Here is a 26,682-nt window from a genome sequence, read left to right as displayed (position 1 = left end):
CCTGTAACGCTTTGACGAAATTAAAACAACCCAGTACACCCTTCTCTGGGAGTTACTTCCTCGTTCTAACCTGGTGACGTAGCTGTCCCACCCTAAAAACAGTTCAATGTTTGTAGGAATCTTCTTCAGTGATGAAAACGGAATATCTGTCATCTGTTACTTGAATTTACAACTAATTAAGCATGTTGGAGTGGTGTGGCGTTATTTTTATTGAATAGTTTCGACTTCCTTAAAGCAAACACTTCCTGCAGCACTGATGGCAAAATTCGGTATGCCCGTTTCAGCGTGCATAATGTTTTCTTGTCCTTAGTAATCTTGCACGATTTCTTTTAAGTTCCTTTTCTTACACGATTATACATAATTATAAGGCCACTCATATTATCACAACAAAACATTTCTCTCATTTAATTTACTTTCTCAGAAGCAATGATGTTTCAGCGTAATACTGAAACAGAAAACCACGCTGGAGCCCTTCCTTCAAATTATGTGCGACACGACTCGTTTTGCCATTTTTCTTCTTATGACTCCGAAACTTACCCGCGTAGACAACATCTAAGTTTTCGGTATGAAGAAAATCCATTCTACCTTAATTTCAAGCCTTCTGGTGATAGGTTTCAGCATCACAATTCATGGGAATACTGGTAAGGGAAATATTTACTTTACATAATTTATACGATAAGTTTTCGAAATCACTGAACTGACACGTTATTGTAATCTATCTCTCGTCAAAAGGTAGCTAGCGCAGTGGCGCAAACGTTAAGGGATCGATGGAACACTTCGCCGAATCAAGTATTTAATATATGTATTAGATCCTTTGCTGTTCAAATAACATTCCGTATCCTTAATCACTTTCACGTTGCTTAAAGTGGACCTTACAGTAAATAAACGGAAGGCTCTCTGTGACAACAGGGATTTCATTTCGGACAGAATAGCCGTGTAAACGTCTAGAAGGAAGGTTCTGAAACAAAACCCAAAATGTGCCTAGGAACTGTTTATGCTGCCAATTGTCATAATTTCAGCAAGATGAAAACTTACACTGCGGTGTCAAACATGACAAGACGACGCATGCCGGAGAAAACGCTTAACCTTTTCTATGCTTCAACATACACTTTAAGAAGTGACACTTACCTATATTACAATTAAATTTAAATGAAAAAATATTAGACTGGTACCCAATCTGAAAAAAGTAACAATAATGTTGATAACAGACTTAGCTAAAAAAAATACGGGAAATAAAAAATGCAAAAACATTAGAAATGTCTAGTGGGAAACTTTTTCTCTTTTAGCCATATATAATTTCTCTTTTTTTTTAGAATGTTCCACCTATTCATTCCTTAATGAGTCAAATAGAGCAAAAACCTACAAAGATAGTAATACCATCTTGTGCGATAAAGAACTGTCGGGCTGGTATAGGTTCGGAGGCGGAGCTGGAAATCAAATGGAGGATTCTTGTGTCAGCGGGTGACATTGTGGAGCGGGAATGCCAGGCTGGCTACAAGGAAGTCATCCTTCAGTGGCTGATGGGGTTGTTCGACGTAAAGTATGTTTTCAATGGTCAGATGATTGCTGTAGGCGGAGTACACAGATCGATGTCCGCAACTGCGGAAAGTTTTACGTTTACAAACTGAAGAAGCCACCTGTTTGCAATGCACGTTACTGTGGCAATGGAGTGCCATCTGTATCGGGTGAGTCATGCAGTCTTGTATATGTTGTTTTGGATGTCCTGTTGCTCAATTTCAAGGCCGTACAGTATACAAAATTTAACCCTAAAGGTCGTTATTATTGACAACTATTAAGTTGAGGGTTGGGTATTTTATTCCAAAAAATACTTTTGAGACAGCGTTTTTTTACTCGGCATGTAGGAGAAAAGGGGAAAAATGCAATCCGTGTCCCTTTTTGTGCCCAGCTTGTTTATTCTTAGAATAAACAGATTGCCATCAAATTATATCCCAGACGCAGTGCAACTATTAAAGAAGGGGATTTACTCCAATCTTCTCTTCCACGACCTTAGAAATGGGATATTACAAAATAGATAACAGGTAGTGCATGCGTCAGTCGTCGCAGTTCTAAGCTCCCGTGTAATGTCATGATCATAAATATTTTCTCCGCAGAGGCTCTTTTAGTGGGGGCAGTAAAAAAAAAACAAGGGGGTTGGAAGGCGAAAAGCACGAAAAATGAAAATTTCCCCGCGCGCTTTCGTTTCGATTCTCTCCAGGCTCCGCTCGCTTACTTTTCACCTCTTCCCATTTCCAAGCCCGCACAGAACACGAAAGAGGCCTCTGCGGAGGAGAGAGTGATCATAATTAGAAGCAGAATTGAATGCTATTAATTGAATGATTTCCGTTCACAAGGTTGTTCAGTTGGGAGGCGGGTGAGCATGTACATCCATGGACCACCACCCTCCCCCAGTTACGCCCTCAAGATATTAAACCCTTTGCACGTACATGAGGGGATGGATGCCATCCTCTTCAGGTTTTGTTTCGTAATTTTGAAAAGACGTTCGTAGCTCTTTATTTATCCCTAGCCAAAATTTCTTGACTTCGCCATGGCAACTTAAATATTACAAGCAGGTCTGGGCTAAAATCGTCATTTTTCAACACAATTATGTATTTTCCATTTTTAAAATTCATTAATAATTCATGAGGGTGCAAACCAATCCCAGCACAGTATTCAGATCACATGTACACAACTGTAAACTCCAATACAAATCAGACAAAAGAATTAACTTTTGATACAAACTCCTGCTCAGCTAATTAGTATTCATTAACTTTTGATACAGATATCTACTGATTCGCATAACAATACTTTACATTCAATTTATTGTTTTCATTTCACAAGTAGAATAAAATATTCGCGTCCGATCTGTATGGCCGTTTACAATGGCTCGCCTAGCGGCTCGCCATTGTAAACGCCCATACAGATCTCCCGCTCATATTTTATCTACTACTTAAAGATGTGAATAGTGTTCATCGTGGTGTAAGATAGATAATGAACGTTTATTCGTTTGTCTCACGATAGAATTGCTTTGAGATGTTGATCGCGACGTTTCGACTGCAATACTGCTAGTCTTCATCAGGCGATGAGGTCGATTGTTTACGCGTCGCTATTTATGCCCGTTGTTTCGCTGTGATTGGTGCATTTCGATCCTCATTATTATTCCGACTAACAGATGGTGTTCCCTAGCCTCTTTGACCCTGCGTGTGTATCGGTGAGGGTCACGATCGATAAACTTGACTTGATTCCATAAAGGAATATGCCCCGTTTCGTTTGCGTGCTCCGAAACTGCGGAGTTTTGTGTATGAGCAAGCCTTATGTCTCTGTCGTGTTCTTTTATCCTGTCTTGCATCGCTCTCCCTGTTTCCCCTACATATACTTTGCCGCATTCACATGGAATTTTGTATACAACACCTTCTTGTTTGCATTGCCTGGTTCTAGGGCGCCTTTCGGTCTTTCGGAAAATGAAATGCACCAAGGCCCTTTATTCCACTTGTCCACTCTTTCGATTCCCTTTAAACATTTCAATTAATTAATCATGTGACCAATTTTTTTTAAACGATGAGTCATTTGCCAATAATTTGACAATCTACCCAAAGCAAATTCAAAAACGTTGGATTTAAGGTTTTGACGTTAATATCAAATGGACTTAATTAATCATCCTTGTCCACAGTGTAAAACGTATCTTCGTTAACTTTAAAAGAAGTCCACAAAGGCTAAATATTTGATTCTGAAACCCCTATGCTCTCCTTATGGTACTCTTCTGCCAAGCGCGAGGAATTTGCGCTAAACGCAAGGGTAGAAGACTTACAGAGGCAACTTCGTATTCCAATACGAAGTTTCGAACGATTTTAATAACAATATGTGAATTGGTTATTGGTAAATGTTTTGTTAAATGCTCATTAATAATATGTTCATAGCGAAACAATTTAAACACTTGCGTTAAAAAAAATCCTCACCAGGATTGGAACTCACGGCCTTTTGTCCTCCTAACGATTTGAAGAAGTAACCAGAACATACACGGTATGACTTATTCTGGCAAATGTTTATTTGTGAAACATTTGAGAAGAAAAATAAGCGATAGGAAAATAGAACGACCTTTCGATGACGCCATGTCATCATTATCAAGCTACCATTATAATACGGAGTTCATGCTAAATATTCTGCGATTGGCCGACACTTAAGAAGAAGACCACCAGCTGCAAGTCTACAATGTACAAGACCAGGTTTCTGTTTTAAAGAAATGCCGCACGAAGTTGGACTGTTTAATTTACGAAATGCTCTTTATTAGAAACGCAATCAGATTCTGTGCGTGCTAAACTGTTTATTTAAAATCTTAATATGCTAATATATTATCACACCCTAGATCACTATATAGCATGGACTCCGTATTATAATTTTAACTTGATAATGATGACATGGCGTCATCGAAACGTCGTTCTCTTTTCCTATCGCTTATTTTTCTTCTCAAATGTTTATTTGTCTGAGTTTATGGTTTTCGATTCTTGTCTCATTATTCATTTTCCGAGTTTACTTTCACCTCTCATTTCGTTAAAAATTAAAAGCTGTACTGATTTTTCGGAATTTTCCGAGATTAAAACTGTTTTTCAAATCCGACGTTTCGATCTATAGGTTGCCAAATGAACTGTTACTGTGCGTTACCTCTCTATAATTTTTAACATTTATTGATAAAACTGAGCCCCAACTTTACAAGGGCAGTCAACATAGTGCCATCTAAAGAGCCTAGCACAAAACAAACGTTTATATATTTAAGAGGTTAGAGTAGTTACCTAAAAGCAAGAAATTAAAACGAATTGAGAATAAAGGGAAAAAAAGAAAATGACTAGCATAAACGTGAATTAGAATAAGTTGTTAAAAAGTTACGCATGGATCTTTTGATGACTTCCTATAGGGTTTTATTATTACTCGGTAACCTAAGTGCGGGCTCTCTGGTAGGGTATGGGCTAAAAGAAAATCGCTCAACCGATCAGGAAGGAGGGCGCAACGTTCTTGCAGTTCAGCTTCCCTGAGAGATCTTCCTCCTTAGACCAGCCTAAACTCCGGCAGGAAGCCCGTTTACAGACTTATTAGTCGCTCGATGTCATTTTAATTAGATTACTTCATCCCTAATATTCGCTAGCATGTATGCATTTCGCTCTCAAATTGGTTAGTTTACAGATATTCTTTTCTGTGTTTTCAGACTCCACGACAACCGCCTCAGTCCCAGGAGCTATTGGACAGAAGTGTGACTGTCACAATTATACTTCCTTCACAATAGTGATAATAGTCGTATCTCTAGCAGCAGTGCTGTTTGTTGTGTCGCTTTTCCTTTCAGTTGTTGTAGTTTTATTACTAAAGAAACGACGTGGCCATGGAAAAGGTAATTGTCTTTGTTGCAATTGTGTAACATATTTTTCAAAAGCCATTCTTAAAAAGCTTCTGCCAACAATAGGGTTTTCTTTTAACGCCAAATGTCTTTCATATGTCTTGTTGCTCTCCAATTTAACCTTTTACCTCAATCAGTTATCGATCAGAACAATAATATTAAATAAGTAATTAAATATTGAAGTTAATTAAGGCGCTTAAGATAAAAAAAACAAAACAAATAAAAAGGCATAAAGGAGACGCGATTTTCTGCCTTTCTTTTAAACATTTAATCTGGCTTTAATTGTTTAGGGTGTTTCGTTCAAGTTGTAAGAAACAAAGGCCATATTTAGTATTTCTTACGCTAAAATGTTAAAGTTACACCTTTATCTTGATGCGGGAACAACGGGTATACTTTAAAGTAATAAAGGTGTAATCATTTTAAAACCATTTTTAAGGGCAGTAGGCGAAAACTCAAAATGGTTGGTCTCACCCTCCTCGCACATTGTATTTTACAAAATTGTGTGTTTAATTTAACTACTGTTAAGATTACTACACAGCATTATGCTAACTTTTCTTTCTCTATGAACTAGATGCAAGAAATCCTGCTGATAAATGGTATGTTAATGTTCATCAGTGCTTGTAATTCATTGCAATAAAAATAATGATGAGCGAATCTTCTGTAGGTAAGTTTCTAAATCACAAGCATCCTCCCACCAGTTTGTTGATAAACATGGGTTCAAATAACCAGTATTAGCAAAGAAGTTCGTTTTAGTACACTACACTATTTTATAACATGCCATAGAAAATACAGCCAATCAGAATACAGGAAAGCCGTTGTATATTCGACGGTATTCAACCCAACCTTCCCATCGTGCGCTGCGATTGTATTCTCGACGAAATGTAGTAAGCGTATTTTCTGTGGCATGGTATAAAATAGTTACGCAACACTTTCTCGTGGTATACTATGAAATATCCCACTTGTCACTTGTATTTTCGTGTGTATACCGAGAAAATACAAGTAAATCGTCTGATATTCCATAGCATACCACTCGAAAGGGTTGCATAACTAGTATGTATAATTACTTTCTTCATCTTATCCACGCTAGCGTGGAACAAAAGGTAACTTGCTCGTGACGTAATTACATTATTTCAAGTGTAATTTGAAGTGACAATGCACTAGTGAATTCAGTCTAAAAAAGCAACAAAATTGTACTGGTGGGTGGAGCTGATATAATTAAAAGTACTCTATAAAAAAGTACAAGTGCTATTTTATCCCAAATTAGACAAAACACGATATGTCATTACTTTCTAGCAAACACATACAATATTTATGTGGATAATTAATTGGGGCTGTGACGCAAATTAAGATGTCACAAAATATTTTTGGTTATTATTCGGAAATGTCGCGATAGCGTTTGAATATTCTGGTGACATTCGGCAATCGTCTAAAATATTGCAGGATCTTGTGAAATATTTAGCTTTTTTCATGGGAGATAATCCGTTAATTTAAAAAAAAAACATTTTGTTAACATTAATTTTAGGGTTATTTTGCTTGAGCACTGAATATCATGCGCACAGGAAGCATTTTTGACTCGAAGATAATCCTCATCCCAAGAATGCCAAGAATAATACCGTGCCAAATATATAACGGCTTTCCAGTATTAACATGTTGCAGTAAATTTCATTCTTAATATTAAATAATTAAAAATAGTCGACTTTAAAGCCGTGTTGCCTAATACAGCACATTACAAAGGATAGGAAAAACAATGTCGGACAGATTAAGCACCACGAAAACACTATTTTTACCGGCGATCGCTATATGAAATCAATTCAAACCCAGTAAACGCGAACTTGTCAACAGTTTGAGTACGGACTTGATTCGAAATCATTGCTTTTCAACTTTTCTACGGCATACTATCAGCTAGGACATGGTTCCCAATTACGGTTTTTCATATTTGTCACCAAACATAAAACTTCAACCCAACTGGACTGGACTAACATGCGAATTTGCAGAACTCAAAACCAGACCTAAATTACCTAATGCAACCGAAATATAAACGCGACGTGCAAACGAAAAAAATTATACAATTTATAAAAAAACATCATTGAACAATTAAGCACTTCTGACAATCGTCAATTTTTCATTTTCTGCAAAACTGTTCTTGTATATCACATTGCCAGCAGGAGTCAATTTAAAGATCAACACAGTTCAGCTTTGAGCCCAGCAAATGTAGCAAGAGAGCTTAGACCAGTTTTATCTGAGGCAGAAGCTGAAAATATAGAACACGGAAATCAGAGGCAAGAAATAGAGCTAGTAGAATCTGCGGGACAGGAGTGTGCATACACCATGCTGAGTGTGAGTACAATGATGGTAATTTCAGTGAACCTTACTTATATTAGATATACCTGCAGAAGAATAGACAACCTGTGATTAATATACAAAAGAGCTCTTTGTTCTCCTTGCCAACGCGGCCCTCCTCCTGCTCCTCTTTATGTTTCTCCTCCTTCTGCTTTTCCTCCCCATCCTGCTCAACCTCCCCCGCCTCTTTCGCCTCGCTCTTCAACGCCCCTCCTCCTCCTGCTTTATTAACAATTCCGATTGGTTACTCGCGCTCCATGCACGATCTTACTTTTAAGCACTTGCTTAACAAAGGCTAGGTCTTCTTGCTGGTAAATTGAAATCCTCTTTGACCATTTTTAAATATGTTGTGTGATTTTTCACTTAATTACACTTCAATTATTGTTTATTTCACTGACTGACTGACTGACTGACTGACTGACTAACTGACTGACTGACTGACTGACTGACTGACTGACTGACTGACTGACTGACTGACTGACTGACTGACGGACGACTGACTGACTGACTGACTTACTGGCTTACTGGCTGGCTGACTGACTGGCTTACTGGCTTGCTGGCTGGCTGGCTGGCTGGCTGACTGACTGACTGACTGACTGATAATTATTCTTTGTGTATTGCACAGGTTCCAGGAGACAGTTCCTATGCATCACTTGTGAAATTTAAACAAAAAGCCCAAGAAAGCGTCAGTGAATCTTCAGTAGACGCTCTTTATGTGTTACAACCCAAGGAAGAACCCACTGATGAACTGCCTATATATGTCAACCAAATGACTTCTGATTATATGAATATATAAATTGCGATCGATTGAAGAAGAGAATCTAATAAGTAATCAGCTGATTCGACGTTTTTTTTGTTCGTTTTTTTTTTTTTTGTTGTTGTTAGTTTTGTTTGTTTGTTTGTTTGTCTGTTTTCGTTTTCACACGAGAAGAAATAAGTTGATACCTCTCTTGGTTAGTAACATGACTTAAAAGTGGCCAATGGAGGTCTTCAATTATGCAGTGTGAACATATGTGTTTAATTATTGTTTATATTATATGTGTTTATGCTTAGATTAAACTATTTCAGTGCTGCTCACACTCGAGAGAATTCAACATACGAGTGCGTGACTGTGAGTGAGGATGTTGAGACTTCCCGAAATTATCAGCATTCTCAATTTTTAAAAAGGTTTCCATTCAGGATGCTGTTTCGATACCTGATCCAATGTTTAAAATCTTTCCGACAAACAGAGACCATAGAGCCTGAAGGCAAATGTTGGCAATCGCCACGTCTATCTTGAGCGTGGACTAGACAGAGCAGACACAGTGTTGTCATGAGATCAAAGTGCTTTGGTTAAATTCACGCTGGCGACATTTAGTTTTTCCGACATTTGTTCTAATTTTTCTTACAAAGCATAAGGCTTAGAACTAGCCTTTATCTTTGACACATGTTTAAACAAAGGCAAGTGGCTCACTCATTAACAGATCTTATTAAAGGATCCCTTTGAGTTTAATAATGTGAGTGAAGTCGCGTATAGCTAGGAGACTTTAGAAGAAGTTAACGTTCTTGTATGTTTGGTTTTGTTAACATAACACTAGGGCTTGTTTATAACTTATTTGAGGTTAATCTACGTTAAGATGAGTTTGTTGACAGTTAAACCATAACAAATGATTTCAGGGTTGTTTGGCATCTAATGTCTATCTTATTATTTGCATTTTCATCTTACAAGGCACTAAACCGGAACAAACCATCAGTTGCTCGAATTGGTAATTATGATTATGCATTAAACGTAACTCTCAAAAGAAGTAGAAATGAATAAATATACTGAAAAAAGAACTGAAGTGTATCTGATCCTAAACTTAAAAGGGAAAAGAACCAGATACCCATCAAGTTCCACTTTTGTGGCCAAAAACGTTAATTTAGAATCGAAGGTCGATTGCGATATATAATAGCACTCGGCTGGTTAGGCTTTGATCCCCCATCATGAACCAAAGCCCTACTGCTATTAAATAACTCCATTTAGCTCGTGATTTACAAGCCTTTGCCCGTGTTCTTGTGACATCCGCAGTATTCGTCTATCGCTTAAATGTTGCGTAGCGTTTAAGCCAATCAGAGCGCACACAGAATCCAAACTGTACATGTATTTATTTAACATAAAGAACAATGAACCAGCGTCATACACGTTAATAAATAAAGGGCCTCCTTCTTGACCCGTGACCACAAAACAGAAATAAAGAAAACAATCTTTGAGTGTTGGTTTATCATCAGAGAGGTAGACTCTGATATGCCCGTCTAGTATTAAACAACAAATGTCCGACTGAATATATACATAGATAGGCATATCAGAGTTTACCTCTGATGATGACTATTTGTTCGAAATATGCCGTATTACGTACAATCTTTTAGTTGCGTAAGCAAATACGTTTTGGTGTAGCACAACGTGTAGCGTTCAGTTGAAATTTTGTTATATTTCCACTTTGCAATCAATACACTTTTTTTCCTATAATAACATATTTTACAAAAATATCGAGGCTGAAATTTGCGAAATTTTAAGAATATTTTAAAAATTAACCCGAGGCTGAGATTTTAAAAAGAACATAATTTTGCATGTTGAAAATGTATAAATACAAGATATGTTTTCAAATAAACCGTTGAAATTATTCCTTTCTCTAAATGATAAAACTAGCTAAAACAAAATAGCACTAGCCGTACGTACGCACTAGCAATAGCCGTACGTTTTATGCTTATAACATTTCTGCAAGAAGTTATACACTTTTATTAAATTTTCAGCCACGGATATTGCATTTCTAGCATTCTGATTGGTTCACTCAATCCCGGTTGTCAGCTCGTATACCTTAGTTTGACCTTATTTGGAAAATGATTGCGTTACAATTGCCAAGCTAAAATTTTTCTACGGGAAGCGACAGTTCCATCGGAAAAAGCTGAAAAACAGCAAATTTGGCGAACTTTACGAACAAGAAATAATCAGCGGTGCCTACCACAACCACAGAAATGCCATAGTAAAATTAACTACGCAAAACAAAAGGATTGATGCGAAAAGTTTAATTAATAATACTTGTAAACACACAACAAGAGCGAGTCAATAGAAAAGCAGCAAATAATTTACGAAAGAACGGCAAACTGACACAGTTTCATTCAGTGTACGTCATAAAACTAGGCTCAGCACTTCCGTAAAGTTTGTTACCTTTCAATCTTGGTTTTGTCCTTTTATACTTCAACAAACCTGTTCCACTTTAAGCTGAATTTCGCTTCAAATAATATAGCAGTCTTGATGACAGCCGTGGAGCCGTAAAGAAGTACAATGTAAACACTTGCTTCGTTCGACTTGCACAAGACTTGTAGTTTCCAGAAAAGCTTTTGCTTCGGATCTTCTCGTAAATCTTAACTGTTGTCACAATTTCCAGGATATTTAGACGACTTTAGAGGGGATTGTTCGAGGAAAATCTTGGAAAGAAAACTCTCTGGCTCGCTTTCCTCGTATGTTTCATTCAACTCAAGAAGTGAACACCGCGCCAGAAATTTTCGCGCCTCCTCATACTATCACTTCGTTTACATCAAAATGAAATGTCCAGTCGATTTAAACTTGAGAAGAATTTAATAAAACAATTATTCCATTCGCCCTTGTTGGATACGAGTCGTTATAGCCAACTCGGCGCTTCGCGCCTCGTTGGCTATTTACCACCTCGTATCCAACGCGGGCTCATGGAATAATTGTTAAGTAATTGTTACTCCAATACATTCTAAAACGGAAATGTTAACGCTATAATCAAAGCGGAATATTCGCAAGAATATTTCAGCCTAAAATCGACAGAAAAAAAAAAAAAAAACAAGGATAAAGCCTGGGCAATATTCTTTTAAAAAGGGTGCATATCATTTATTTTCATTGTCTAATAGCCTTACATGCGTTAACTATTTAAAAACACTTTTCCATTTGAATTCGCGATGGGGCTTTTGGGATTTTTTAACTCTTTAGTGGTAATACCTTAGCGCTTATAGCGACGACGAAGCTTTCGTTTTCAAAACAACTTCCTGTAACGCTTTGATGCCAAAACCAACTGAACCCTGTCAGCAGTTCTTCGATTTTGATTCCTCGTTCACTTCTTACATGTCGAATTCATTGCCAATTAAAAAACGCAGCGGTACTATTTACCCACAGAACAGTTCACCTTTTGCAAGAATTATTTGGTAATATTGCTATATCTGTCATACTTTACTTGAATTTACAACTAAGCATGTTGTAGCGGCGTGTGGTTATTTTTATCATCTCATAATAATGTACGAGACAATGTTTAGACTTTCTCATAAACAACTTCCTGCTGAACACTGATGGCAAAATTTAGTATGCCCGTCTCAGCGAGCACAATGTTTTCTTGTCCGCATTAATCTCGCACGCTTTCTTTTATGTTCCTTTTGTAACACGATGCGACCTTAATATATATTGATTTTAAGGCCTCCCTTATTTTCACAATGCACTTGCTTCGTTTAATTTACTTTCTCAGTAGCAATGACGTTTCAGCGTAATATTGATAAAGAAAACCACGCTGGAGCCCTACCTTCAAATCATGAGACACGATTCGTTTTGTCATTTTTCTTCTTATGATTTCGAAGGTTACACGCATAAGGAACATAAAGTTCTTTAGTATGAAGAAAATCCATTCTACATTTATTGCAAGCCTTCTAGTGATAGTTTTCAGCATCACAATTCATGGGAATACTGGTAAGAAAAACATCTACATAATTTATACGGTATGATTTCGAAATCACTGAACTGAGACGTTATTGTAATTTATTTCTCTTTAAAGATAGCTTGCGTAGTGGCGCAAACGTTAAGGGAACACTTCGCCGAATCAAGTATTTAATATTTGTATAAGGTTCTTTGCTGTTCAAATAATATCCCGTATCCTTCATCACTTTCACGCTGCTAAAAGTGAACCTCACAGGAAATAAACGGAAGGATCGCTGTAACGACAGTGATTTCATTTTCAGGGACAGAATAGTCATGTAAGCTTCTCCAAGGAAGGTGCTGAAAAAAACCCACAAATAACCTCAAAACAGATTTGACTTAAAAGTATGTTTAATCGCTGCCAATGGTCCTTCTTGACCTACAGTCACGCATTAGAAATCCTTTATTACAATTTCTGCAAGATAATAACACTGCGGTCATGCGCGGTGTCAAACACGACAAAACAGCGCACGTCAGGAAAAACACTAAATATTTCCTATGCTTCAACATACGTTTTCACTAGTGACCGTTACCTAGATTACATTAGAAAAATGAAAAATGTAACGATGATGTTGATAACAGACTTAGCTTAAACTACGGGGGAAATAAAAAAAAAGAAAAAACATTCAAAATTGCTGGCGAGAAACGTTTTCTTTACTAGACATACAATGTATGTATTTCTTTTTCTGTTTAGAATGTTCCAACTATACATTCCTTAATGAGTCCAATAGAGCAAAAACCTACAATGACAACAGTACGCTCTTGTGTGATAAAGAACTGTCGGGCTGGTATAGGTTCGGAGGAGAGGCTGGAAATCAAATGGCGGATTCATGTGTCAGCAGACGACATCAGTGTGGAGCGGGAATGCCAGGCTGGCTAAATGGAAGTCATCCTTCAGTGGCTGATGGGGTTGTTCGACGTAATGTGTGTTTTCATTTGTCGACGTCAGGTGAATGTTGTAGGCGGAGTACACAGATCGGTGTCCGCAACTGCGGAAAGTTTTACGTTTACGAACTGAACCCGCCGCCTGTTTGCAACGCACGTTACTGTGGCAATGGACTACCAGCTGTACAAGGTGAGTCATACAGTCTTGTTGTTTTGAATGTCCTGTTGCACAATTTCAAGGCAGTACAGTACACGAAATTTAACCCTGAACGTCATTATTATTAACAACTACAACTATTAAGTTGAGGGTTAGGTAACTTTATTCCAAAAAATATTTTTGAGACAGCGTTTTTTCTCGGCTTGTAGGAGAAAAGGGAAAAAAATACAATGTGTGTCCATTTTTGTGTCCAACTTGTTTTTATTCTTAGAATAAACGGATCGCCATAACATTATATCCCAGACGCAGTGCAACTATTAAAGAAGGGGAATGCACTCCAATCTTCTCTTTTACGACCCTAGAATAGGATATTACAAGATAACAGGTAGTGCATGCGTTAGTTAGTTGATTGCTATTAACTGAATGATTTCCGTCCACAAGGTTGTTGAGTTGGTAGGAGTGGGTGAGCATGTACATCCATGGATCACCCCCTCCCCCAGTTACGCCCTCGAGATATTAATCCCTTTGCACGTACAGGAAGGGATGGATGCCATCTCCTTCAGGTTTTTTTCGTTATTTTGAAGAGGCGTTCAGTAGCTGTTCATTTATCCCTCACGAAAATGTTGATATGTCAACCAGGTGTACACGATGTTTGACTTCGCCATGGCAACTTCAAAATAACAAGCAGGTCCGGACAAAAATCGTCATTTTTGACACAATTATGAATTTTCGTTATTCTCTGGTTTTCTAAGAAAATAGTAACATCCAAGACAGCGGTCAGCGGCTCTATTAATAGCGTTATATCAAACCATAGCGTGACCCATTCTCCCCCTGTACCACGTCCAAAAGTTAAAATGAAATCTGTTTTATGTGTAATGTATCCGAAACAGTTAAGGGGCGTTCTTCTTAACTACCAATTTGTTGCTAAGAAAGATTTCTGACCGTCAAATGTTGAAACCAAACCTCCTATGCTTAATGCTTCGTATGGTTTTTAGGAAATTCACATTTTTTTTTTCAAAGTTATGGCGTTATAAAGACTCGTATTTTTGGACTTTCTTCAGTACCGTACCTTTCTTGCATGTAAATGGTTAATCTATACAAAGGATTATAAAGAAAGATATGTTTTCTCTAAATCTTTAAAAAAAATCGGAACTTTACTTTCTTTTCTCTCAAAAGTTTTAGGAATTTTAAATTCTAGTGCGCTGTTTGGGACTGGCACTAGTAAAGCGCACGAAAATGTATTTTTTTTTTTTCAATTCAGTTTTCCTCCCCACCAAAAATTCACCGTTAAGCATAAGATTGCCGGACGCTTCAAAATAGCTTGCCACCAAAAACAACCTTGAGCAATTCCTTAGCAACTGCTCTAGGACTGTAAGAAGAACCGACCGCATCGTTGGTATGTTATATATTGTAATTTTTTCGCAGAATGTTCCAACTACAAATTTCTTAATGAGTCGAACAGAGCCAGTACGTATAAAACAACAGGATCTGTATTATCTGATACCAAACTAGCTTGGGGCTGGTATAGATTCGGTGGTGAAGCTGGAGATCAAATGGCTGAGTCTTGTGTTAACACGCGACACTGTGGAACGAACGATCCTGGCTGGCTCAGTGGAACTCATCCCTCAGTAGCTGATGGTGTTGTTAAACGTAAGGTGTGTTTCCACTGGCCGGAGAACTGTTGTGGACGGTCGACTTACATTAATGTCCGTAACTGTGGAGAGTTCTACGTTTACAAACTTAAGCCGCCACCTGCTCTTACTTTACGCTACTGTGGCAACGGTCTACCATCTGCTCCAGGTAGGAATATATTTTCCTTAAAACCACATTACAATCACATCTTGGCAAGTAGTATAAAGTTGGGGATTGAGCGCCACTTTTTTGTGGTTAAGTGTGGTGCAGTGACGTCACCATTTAAAAATAGAAAAATAACATCATCGGGTGTAATCTAAAAATAGAAAAATTACATCATCGGGTGTAATCTAAAAATTGAAAAATTACGTCATTGGGGTGTAATCTAAAAATAGAATAGTGACGTCACAATACCCCTGGGGTTAACGTCATAAAAAAATGACGAGATCATAAATTTTAAATAAAATAGGAACAGTATGGCCTCCATCTTGTTTATTGTCGCAAAATAAAATATTATTTTGATATAGGTTAAAGAATCTACATTTAGAAGTCTTTTTAAAGGCAAAATTATCGGTATATTTAAGCTTTGTGGAGCAGCCGACCGAAAAGTCATGGGATCGATTATGTCTCGTTTCCATTCTAACTCGGGCAATAGTTCGAATATAATGTATGCAGGTTGGCGCAATGTTTTGCAGGCCTACTCTGGGACCTTAGCTCGCCCTAACTCGCCTTAACTCGCCTTAACTCGCCTTAACTCGCCCTAACTCGCAACTTGAGATTATGGTCAAATTTCCTAAACTCGCCTTAACTCGCCTAAACTCGCGTTATCTCGCACAAACTCGCTCAATCTCACCGAATAGGCAAAATACCAATTTAATTATTTTATCCTGTTTTCAGTGTTATTTCAAAATTAATCCACAATGGGAAGTTGTAAAAGAGAATGAAATTTAAAAGTGCAAAACAGTGTTTTGTAAGGAAAACAGGTTCTTTACCCTCCTTTGAATAGTATGAAAATTGGCTCGGCCTATCCTTTTGGAATTTCCAATAGCCTTTGTGTTAAGGGTGTTTCACAACTAAAGATTAACCTTGTCATGCATATGCCTTAGAATCACCATTGGATTGTCAATGGAACTACTAGGAACAACCTCAACATGCATTAACAAGTTTGCTGATGTCTAACAAAAAGGCTACAATGCTAAGCATGGCAGAAATTCCAGAGGCATCAGTGGAAACTTATTTATTTAACTTATTTTGGTCCACAAAGTATGTAACACTGACCAAGAGACCATGAAAAATTATTCATAAGCAAGTCAATGAAATACAAAAACAAAACAGAACAACAATTTTTTAGTTTTAAGCTGACTAATGATTTATAAAAAATGTTTGTAGTGGCAAATCAAATTACTTTGGAAATAATATACAAAGAAGCTACTTATGTCAGTGAATACCACTAGCAATAATAACATCATATAGTCTGATGGAGCTTAATGAGGATTTCAGCTGACAATGAGAGCCTGGGATGCTGCCCGAATCCTTTAAATACTCCACACACTCATTTATTGCATTCTATATTATGCAGTTCCAGAAATATCCATACCCACCCAATGGAAGGTCAAATTATGAGAAAACCACTGGGGAAGAAGGGTCTCAAAAGCCAAAATTTTAAAACTAAAGTATAGTGCTTAACTGGGATTTTCGAGAGGTGTGGGGGATTTAAGCCAAAACACCCTCTGTGAGAGGGATATGGATATATTTCCATCACGATACATTTTTCATAAAGTTACCTGGAACTAGAAGATTTGGTTCAACGTGACATCCTGTATGGCTTACATTGTAGTTAGCCTGGCAAACATAATCCATGATTCATTAAGACTTGTTTCATTGAGCCCTTCACTGAATAAACGGTTGCTAAAGCTACCATTTTTAACATTGATCGCCAGCTTCGTTCGCCATCTTGAAAATTACCCAGAAGATACTGGTAACTAGTGTCTTTCCCAGGGCCCATCTGTCCTCGAGATGTATTTTGGGAAATTTTCAAGATGGACGAAAAACTTATAAAGAAAAGGAAGAGAACTCGTGCAAAAATTGATGTTAAATTATTGAGAAGTTTCGAAATGGATCACACGCAGGTAAGCTAAGCCTTTTAACTTTGTAAGGTATGTTTTAAAATGAGGTAAAACAAAGCGGATAATGGAAATTAAGGAATGCTTTGCATGAGGAAAGAATCAGTAATTTCTTGTTCATGTGTACTGAACACTTTGTAAACATAAAATAAGCTTATGGTCATTTCTTTTCGCTGTTTTTTGCTGGACTGAGAATGATGAAGAGCTTAACTTGATCCTCCTTTCTTTTGTAGAAATCAAGGTGTCTCTTACAGGACTGAGGAACAGCTGTCTTTGCGAAAAGGCATCAGCCAGTTCATTTACATGTACACGAAATTAAAATGGATTTATCCCAAGGAAAAAAAAGGCAATTGGTGTTTTCACTTTTGATAGTGACAACAAACAGTTGGGCTGGATTCCAAGGAAACCATCAGTGAGGTGCAGAGGATGGGCCAGTGGAAGACTTGAAGATAAGTCTGATATTTTTTCAAGGAGAAAGAAATCTCATTTCATTTCAGTAAAATTGATTGTGTCATAAAAGTCTCCTCAGCTGGGTTGTAATTCGTCAGACTCCTTTTTTGTTCTAGTTGTTTGAAAAACATTGGCACAGACTGTCAGAAACAGACTGTCAGAACATTTCTTTTTATTAATTCTGCAGTCAATGACAATAATTCATGCTATGTGATTTGATAATGATTATGCTCACCAGTCAATTAAAGCATAGTGTTGTTGAATTAAAAAAATATCCTACCTGTGTTTATACAACAGGTACATTAAATTGTCTATTCATGATTGTTTTATTTGCATTAGTTTCTTTTTTCATTTATTTATTATTCTGTCAGCTATTTATGTAGCTATAATAATATTATATGATGATGATGATGGTGATCATTCATCATCATTCAGCCACCTAATGGGATAGTTTGGTGTCTGGATGCTAGATAATTAATTGAGAACATAAATCCATATCAATACTTACGCTTGTCCAATTATGAAAAAAAATAATTTTCTAAAATAAAATGAGATTTGGTTTCTTTCAATTTTTGATGTCATCTGAATTTTTTCATAACTGGACAACATGGAGCCTCATTATATATTCAAGACATACAAAAACTCCATGGCATTTTTTGCTTGTAGGGCATATTATAATTATGTTTAACCGGTATCGACTCAACATATTTTGCTTGTCAGACATATTATAATTATGTTTTAACCGGTATCGCCTCAACATTGGGTGGGTCATTTTCCCTTAACTCGCCTTAACTCGCCTTAACTCGCAACTGTTAGGTTAGCTCATTTTTTCCTTAACTCGCCTTAACTCGCCTAAACTCGCATTAACTCGCACAATCTCGCGGCGAGTTAAGGTCCCAGAGTAGGCCTTTTTGCTGTCAAAGACGAAAGTCACATTTTCATAATCCCGCATATTTGGATCATCTCTGGTAAGTTTTTGCTTCTAGTCCAAACTAGAATTAAATAACTTCGTGATCCTCAATCAACTAACGCCAAGATTAATTGCACGCGAATTCGCAACAACTTGAACTAGTAATTAGTTTACGAAATCAACAGTTCACTGGCACTTTTTGTTTAACGAAATTAGCTTTGTAAAGTTCAGTGATGTCATAGTTTAATTTTCTACTTCATGGCGGTAGCGGTTTTCAGCATTTCAAAGTACAGGCATAAGTACCGATTCATTTCGGTCAAAGTTTTTAGCTTTGTAATTATGCAAGTTGTCTTGTCGCATACATTTAGTACTGCTAACATACCGGTAATTGTTTTTAAAACAATGGTAACGACTCGATGTGCTCTAGTGAACAAAGCATAACCAATCGAAAAGTTAAAACAATAGAGTGAACGCGCTTCAGTGATCTCGGATATAAACACAAGTTTTCGGTTAATAATAAGACACTTAAAACACACAGATTGTAAGTAAAATAAACTTTTATTTCGATCGTTCAACATTACAATGATTTAATTTAATCGTCTTCGTCCTCCTCATTGCTTGGGGGATAAAATGTGGATTTTGATGTCTTCACGTTCTTGTGTGTTATAGTTCCGCAATCGTAACATCGACGCAAAGTATTCATTCCGTGCTTTCGATCAAGAGGGATTTCGTGCTCACATATAGGACAAATTTTACAGTTATCTTCCCAAAAGCACTTCGGGCATTTCATGATCGCAGTATCATATATATTGGAACCCTCGCAGTGTTCACATGGAGAACTAGCTTTTGTCTGAATTACATTTTCGAAATCGCTATTCTCGGCTTCTCTATCACTGTCGCTCTCGCTCCCTTGAGATTCCTCATCTCCACTACCCTCCTCAGAAGCTGTTCCCTCCTCTTCACTACCGCCAGTTGAGTTATTGTCATCCTCCTCTTCCTCTTTATCACGATAGGCTTGTTCTTTTTGTAATATATCGCTTAGAACTTTCTTATTCTTTATCAAACGCTTATTAACTCCCAGCTCCGCAAGTCCCTCTGAAAAGGTATTGAGTGCGCGGGGTTTGGCTACATCATCGTTATGTGGAAGTAGTACATACTCGACCAGTTCTGAAATGTTTGTTACTGGTATTATGCGTTGATTTCGCAGTAATTGTCCGCGTGGTGTCCAAAACAATATATCTTTGGAGGTGGCCATGCTATGCAGCAGTTCAGAAGCATACTTTCTAGACACAGCTTGGGAAAGATTATTTAAAACATCTTTTATCCGGGGTTCCTCGTCATCGCTCTCGTCATTAGAGGTTGTGCTATCTTCTTGTCCGCTTTCCTCCTCTTCGTCGTCCCAGGTTATCTTTCTCTTCATATTGACCAGCACTCGTTAAAAGCAAGATATAAATGATCAATTTTAAGGATGCAACTATGCTCTTATAACATAAGAAGTCCCAAACTACTTATAACAGGGGTCAATAATTCTTGAATAAAGCCTCCACCCTCTTGTACCAGAATTTGTTTCTTTGTCTTGAAGGGAACATTTGGTTCAACGAGGTTGACTAGAGCATCCTTGTAGGGTATCACTTTACGCTTATCTTCTTCAGAGATTGGTATGTTTTCCATGAGAACGTTATAAATAAGTTGCACTAATGCGTACATCTGTTGTGGAGTGGCTGTCTTTAGAAGAAACTGGCGTTGATGAGAAGGACAGTCAGCTAAAAGTTGAAGAAAACCTCGATTGCTCTTTACTACACGAGTCATGATTATAGAATGAACTAACGGTAGTAAGGTTTTTCTTTTATAATTAATAGTGGTGGTGGTGGAGTTAAACAATGGAAATGTGGTGGTGGAGTTAAACAATAGAATTGTGGTGGTGGTGGTGGTGGAGTTAAACAATAGAATTGTGGTGGTGGTGGTGGTGGTGGTGGAGTTAACAATAGAATTGTGGTGGTGGTGGTGGAGTTAAACAATAGAATTGTGGTGGTGGGGGTGGTGGTGATGGAGTTAAACAATAGAATTGTGGTGGTGGTGGTGGAGTTAAACAATATAATTGTGGTGGTGGTGGAGTTAAACAATAGAATTGTGGTGGTGGTGGTGGTGGAGTTAAACAATATAATTGTGGTGGTGGTGGAGTTAAACAATAGAATTGTGGTGGTGGTGGAGTTAAACAATAGAATTGTGGTGGTGGTGGAGTTAAACAATAGAATTGTGGTGGTGGTGGTGGTGGTGGAGTTAAACAATAGAATTGTGGTGGTGGTGGTGGTGGTGAAGTTAAACAATAGAATTGTGGTGGTGGTGGTGGTGGTGGAGTTAAACAATAGAATTGTGGTGGTGGTGGTGGTGGAGTTAAACAATAGAATTGTGGTGGTGGTGGAGTTAAACAATAGAATTGTGGTGGTGGTGGTGGTGGAGTTAAACAATAGAATTGTGGTGGTGGTGGAGTTTAACAATAGAATTGTGGTGGTGGTGGTGGTGGAGTTAAACAATAGAATTGTGGTGGTGGTGGTGGTGGAGTTAAACAATAGAATTGTGGTGGTGGTGGTGGTGGAGTTAAACAATAGAATTGTGGTGGTGGTGGTGGTGGAGTTAAACAATAGAATTGTGGTGGTGGTGGAGTTAAACAATAGAATTGTGGTGGTGGTGGTGGTGGAGTTAAACAATAGAATTGTGGTGGTGGTGGTGGTGGAGTTTAACAATAGAATTGTGGTGGTGGTGGTGGTGGAGTTAAACAATAGAATTGTTGTGGTGGTGGTGGAGGAGTTAAACAATAGAATTGTGGTGGTGGTGGTGGAGTTAAACAATAGTATTGTGGTGGTGGTGGAGTTAAACAATAGAATTGTGGTGGTGATGGTGGTGGTGGAGTTAAACAATAGAATTGTGGTGGTGGTGGAGTTAAACAATAGAATTATGGTGGTGGGGGTGGTGGTGGTGGAGTTAAACAATATAATTGTAAATAAACATTGCACAGAAATTCAGTTTTCGTTAAGTTGTGAGGGAGTTGACATGAGTTGGTCCTGTCCTATATGTCAAAAGGATTTTTCCAGGAAAGATAGCATGCAAAGACACATGAGCAGTAAACATAGTACTTCCGGTTTTCCTCCATTTCAAGCTATGTCGATTTCTCGAGAAAAGTGTCAGCGGTTTCACTTGGGGCATCCGTTTACCTGTATGGTGGCGGGAATGACAGGTTCGGGCAAGACGCTCTGGGTTAAATCTTTGTTGCAACAGGCTCACAAGACAATTCACCTACCCCCTGAGAGGATTGTTTGGTGCTATTCCCAATGGCAGCCCGCTTATAGCGAGTTGTTGATGACGATACCTGGAATTGAATTTAGCAAGGGTATCCCTGAGACCTTAGAACAAGATTTCTACTTTGATGTTAATATACGAAACTTGATTGTCATCGACGACCAAATGATCGAAGCCGGAAGTGATAACCGAGTGGTGAACCTGTTTACTAAAGGATCGCATCATCGCAACTTGAGTGTCATTTACATTGTGCAAAACCTGTTCCACCAAGGTAAAGGCACTCGAAGCATCAGCTTAAACAGCCATTACTTGGTACTTTTCAAAAACCCCCGCGACAAACTGCAGATTTTGACACTAGCAAAACAAATGTATCCAGGACAAACTGCTTGGTTTATGAAACAGTACGAAGACGCGGTACAAAGACCATTTGGTTATCTGTTTGTTGATCTTAAACCAACCACTCAGGAAAGTTGCAGATTGCGAACAAATGTATTACCTGATGAAGAACGATTCGACAAAGGCGAAGTAGAAGGCAACGTTTCTAAGGAACTAGTATAATATCTTAAGCAGCAAAACCTGATGACTCCTCTGGTAATTTCGGAAATGCAACGCTTGCAGAACAATATGGATGTTCTCTCTCGTAGAGACCTTGCAGAAGACGAAAAAGCAAGGCAATACACAATGCAGCTGCAAAACAGGTTTTTGGCATACAAACACCAGCTCAATTCTATACCAGAAGCAACCCAGGAGCAGAAACAAATATCTACCGCAGGCAACTTACCAACAGTGCCAACCCCCCTTCAAGAATCACCGGTAACAATACCAGCAGCTCCTGTTCATACGCCAAACCAACAAGTAATTACTTCCATGACAACTTCTACTTCTTTACCTCCCTCCCCTCCTCCATCGATCTTGACACCTCCTCCCACGGTGGAATCATTATCTCCGCCTAAAAAGCGGAAACGACCTCAAATCCGATTCGTAAATTACTGGGATGATGAACCGAAAAGGCCTCCCAGACGCTCCCGGCGAAGACATAAAAACTCGCCTTACAAATCTTACGAAGGACAAGAAGAGGATTATTAAATTAAATCATTGTATAAATGTTGAACGATCGAAATAAAAGTTTATTTTACTTACAATCTGTGTGTTTAGTGTCTTATTATAAACCGAAAACTTGTGTTTATATCCGAGGTCACTGAAGCGCGTTCACTCTATTGTTTTAACTTTTCGATTGGTTTTGCTTTGTTCACTAGAGCACATCGAGTCTTTACCATTGTTTTAAAAACAATTACCGGTATGTTAGCAGTACTAAAATAATGTATGCGACAAGACAACTTGCATAATTACAAAGCTAAAAACTTTGACCGAAATGGATCGGTACTTATGCCTGTACTTTGAAATGCTGAAAACCGCTACCGCTATGAAGTAGAAAATTAAACTATGGCATCACTGAACTTTACAAAGGTAATTTCGTTAAACAAAAAGTGCCAGTGAACTGTTGATTTCGTAAACTAATTACTAGTTCAAGTTGTTGCGAATTCGCGTGCAATTAATCTTGGCGTTAGTTGATTGAGGATCACGAAGTTATTTAATTCTAGTTTGGACTAGAAGCAAAAACTTACCAGAGATGATCCAAATATGCGGGACTATGAAAATGTGACTTTGGTCTTTCACAGCAAAACATTGCGCCAACCTGCATACATTATATTCGAACTGTTGCCCGAGTTAGAATGGAAACGAGACATAATCGATCCCATGACTTTTCGGTCGGCTGCTCCACAAAGCTTAAATATACCAATAATTTTGTCTTTAAAAAGACTTCTTAATGTAGATTCTTTAACCTATATCAAAATATTATTTTATTTTGCGACAATAAACAAGATGGAGGCCATACTGTCCCTATTCTATTTTAAAATTATGATCTCATCATGCCCCGATGATGCAATTTTTCTATTTTTAAATGGTGACGTCATAGGAGCTTAAGTGACGTCACTGCACCACAATTAACCACAAAAAAGTGGCGCTCAATCCCCAACTTTATACTACTTTGGCAGGAGCTCCGTGCATCTAATGTGCATCTTAATTACATTACTTTTTCCTTAGGCTGAACAGAACCAAATTATGGGCAAAAGAATTTTCGAGATGTATCATTCCTTAAAGTATTAAGGCCGATTTACACGGTACGATTTTGTCGCATGCGACAAGCTTACGACACGCCTACGACAGTTGCAAGCGAGTTGTAGGTTTGATTTACACGAAAAATTCGTGTCATAGGCCTATCGTTAGCATAACGCAAGCATATCACAAGCGATAAAATCGTACCGTGTAAATCGGCCTTTAGTAATTTAATTATTTATTTACTGCATTGTGTAATGTCTCGTAGAGTGTTCCAACTACAGACTCCTTAATGAGTCAAACAGAGCGAGAACCTACGACAAAACCAAAAACATTATATGTGGTGAAAGATTGTCAGGTTGGTATAGATTTGGAGGAGGAGCAGGGAATCAAATGGCGGACTCCTGCGTCAGCACGCGTCGGTGTAGTACGTATGAACCAGGGTGGCTTAACGGACCTCATCCTTCAGTAGCTGATGGGGCTGTTAAACGAAAAGTTTGTTTTCACTGGGGCCGGTGCTGCACTTGGTCAACATTCATCACTGTTCGCAACTGTGGAGAGTTCTACGTTTATAAACTTAAGCCGTTAAAACGTTGCGGACGCTACTGTGGCAACGGGTTAGTGCCTGTATCAGGTGAGGATGACAGTTATTTTTCAATGCACCTACCCATTTAAAATTTAAATAATAAATACATTATACCGTTTGTCTCTTTTAGTTTTGTTGTCTATTAAAATAGATACATATCAGAGGCCGTTTATTTGTTTGACTACTCGTACATCATCTAAATTCTATTCAAAGTCAATTTGTATTAGTAATAAATGCCCTGGGGATGAATTAATGATATGCACATATTTATATTAAAGACAAACACGTGCTTCCGTTGCGCACTCTACTCTAGTCAAGCGAGCGGTTGGCACCCCGCCCACCCTCCTAGACTTGCCACAAAGGGATGATAAACAAGACGAAGGACTTTATTGAAAGTCTACCACCCTCCCTACGAGAAAGACGGATTTGAAGTCTCCGCCATCACTACCTGGTATCTACTAATCCTGGTTTGGGCTTGTCCCAGGCGAGGGCGATTTCCCATACCTTATCTACATGTCACGAATATTACACTATTCACCCCCCCCCCCCCCCCCCCTAGCAGCCAAAGAATGCTTTAAGCTGTTTGTTTTTCTTGTATTTATTTATTATTTTATTAATTACACTTCAATGGTTATATTTGTAATGAACAGCAATAAATGAATTACTTTGCGTTTTCTCTCCCTTCTTATTTTAGCACCATCAGCTAAGCCGGTAACATTACAAACAAAGGCCGTCAACAAAGTTTCATCACGGAAAGTACCTACCACAAAACAAACCTTGATCGTCACTACGATTATGCATTCATCATTAGCTACAGTACTTGGGACAGAAGTTTACTCAACAGGTAATCTTTTCTTAATCAAAAGGGAATTAAATCCGTGTGACAAGTTTATCAAAGAAGGAGGTGAATAGGAGTATGCAAATCTGCCGATCCGTCATAATTTAATGACCAAATCCGTCCATCCGTTGTTATTTAATGACCAAATCCGTCGATCCGTTAAAAAAGGTCTAACTTTCGAATCCAAATTTTATTTGTTGCCAGGATTTGCGAAAAAAACGCATCTGGAGTTGTTTTATGTTAGCTTAGAAGCAATTAGAATTTTACCATATTAACGGTAAACTAAATGAACTACCTCCACATTAGAAATCTGTTGTTGATCCTACAACCCTACAATTTCCGTTCTGCGTGACATGCGGTAAGTCTTGCGCATGGCCAAAAAACAGTAAAACAAAGCAAAGCATTTCTGAGGATCTTTGAGATCCGCGATCCGAACTTTATTTCAAGCAAAGTCCAAAATTAGGGCCCAAAAATTGAACATTCACTGTTTGCTAACTCTTTTCTGGTTTAGCTGCAAGAGGGAGGGGGGGGGGGGGGAGAGAAACTTCCTTTGTTAGCTAACAAATGGTTGCTAAGGGCAAAGTGAATAGCACGTTATTCACAGGGGAACAACTGCACGCTAATGTGAGTTAAATAACTTCAAATATAAGGAGAATATAATGAAAATTGATTAGAATATTCTTAAACCCTCCCGAAATACCATTAACGTCTAAATGATCCATTATTATGACATCTTTCGTAGGATGTTCCAGTTATACATTCCTTAATGAGTCAAACAGAGCAAAAACCTACTATGACAGCAATACCCTCTTGTGCGATAGGGAACTATCGGGCTGGTATCGGTTTGGAGGGGAAGCTGGAAATCTAATGGCGGATTCCTGTGTCAGCAGGCGACATTGTGGAACGGGGCTGCCAGGCTGGCTACAAGGAAGCCATCCTTCAGTGGCTGATGGGGTTGTTCGCCGTAAAGTGTGTTTTCAATGGTCAGATTATTGCTGTCCGCGGAGTACTATGATCGATGTCCGCAACTGCGGGTGGTTTTACGTTTACAAACTGAAGCCACCACCTGTTTGCAACTCACGTTACTGTGGCAACGGACTACCATATGTATCAGGTGAGACATGCAGAGTGCTTGTTGTATTAGAGTTTTTGCAGAATTTCAATGCAGTTCGGTACAAAAACATAACACTTAACGTCATAATTTCTATCAAAATCTTTTTTAAGACAGCGATTTCGTTTTGGT

General features: G+C 38.2%; 2 protein-coding genes and 1 long non-coding RNA gene across 3 annotated transcripts in view; all 3 read left to right on the top strand.

Moving 5' to 3' along the window:
* The window catches only part of LOC144654273 (uncharacterized), an 84,578-nt gene that overhangs the window by 19,904 nt on the left and 37,992 nt on the right, over positions 1 to 26,682 (top strand). The window contains exons 11-14 of the mRNA XM_078514358.1: positions 13,138 to 13,518; positions 24,284 to 24,649; positions 25,296 to 25,445; positions 26,182 to 26,553. Coding sequence (XP_078370484.1) covers positions 13,138 to 13,518; positions 24,284 to 24,649; positions 25,296 to 25,445; positions 26,182 to 26,553 — 1,269 coding nt within the window. The remainder of the gene's footprint in view (positions 1 to 13,137; positions 13,519 to 24,283; positions 24,650 to 25,295; positions 25,446 to 26,181; positions 26,554 to 26,682) is intronic.
* Positions 557 to 9,499, top strand: LOC144654418 (uncharacterized). Its single transcript, XM_078514566.1, has 6 exons — positions 557 to 641; positions 1,314 to 1,685; positions 5,195 to 5,374; positions 5,952 to 5,976; positions 7,543 to 7,732; positions 8,346 to 9,499. Exons 2-6 carry the CDS (start codon positions 1,481 to 1,483, stop codon positions 8,514 to 8,516), a joined length of 771 nt encoding a protein of 256 aa, XP_078370692.1. The 5' UTR covers positions 557 to 641; positions 1,314 to 1,480; the 3' UTR covers positions 8,517 to 9,499.
* Positions 16,892 to 18,602, top strand: LOC144654492 (uncharacterized). The gene is made up of 2 exons (XR_013570914.1): positions 16,892 to 17,246; positions 17,474 to 18,602. It is a non-coding gene; the product is annotated as an uncharacterized LOC144654492 (long non-coding RNA).

The sequence above is a fragment of the Oculina patagonica genome, chromosome 5 (assembly GCF_052425735.1).
Source record: "Oculina patagonica isolate OP01 chromosome 5, crgOcupat, whole genome shotgun sequence".
NCBI classification, from domain to species: domain Eukaryota; kingdom Metazoa; phylum Cnidaria; class Anthozoa; order Scleractinia; family Oculinidae; genus Oculina; species Oculina patagonica.
This window is presented reverse-complemented; position numbering and strand designations above follow the sequence as displayed.

Excerpts from the sequence above, each read along its gene's own strand:
- LOC144654418 (XM_078514566.1), top strand. The coding sequence starts at position 1,481 with ATGCCAGGCTGGCTACAAGGAAGTCATCCTTCAGTGGCTGATGGGGTT. Across the intron at positions 5,977-7,542 it reads AGAAATCCTGCTGATAAATG|CAGGAGTCAATTTAAAGATC; the intron begins GTATGTTAATGT and ends TCACATTGCCAG. Across the intron at positions 7,733-8,345 it reads TGAGTGTGAGTACAATGATG|GTTCCAGGAGACAGTTCCTA; the intron begins GTAATTTCAGTG and ends TGTATTGCACAG.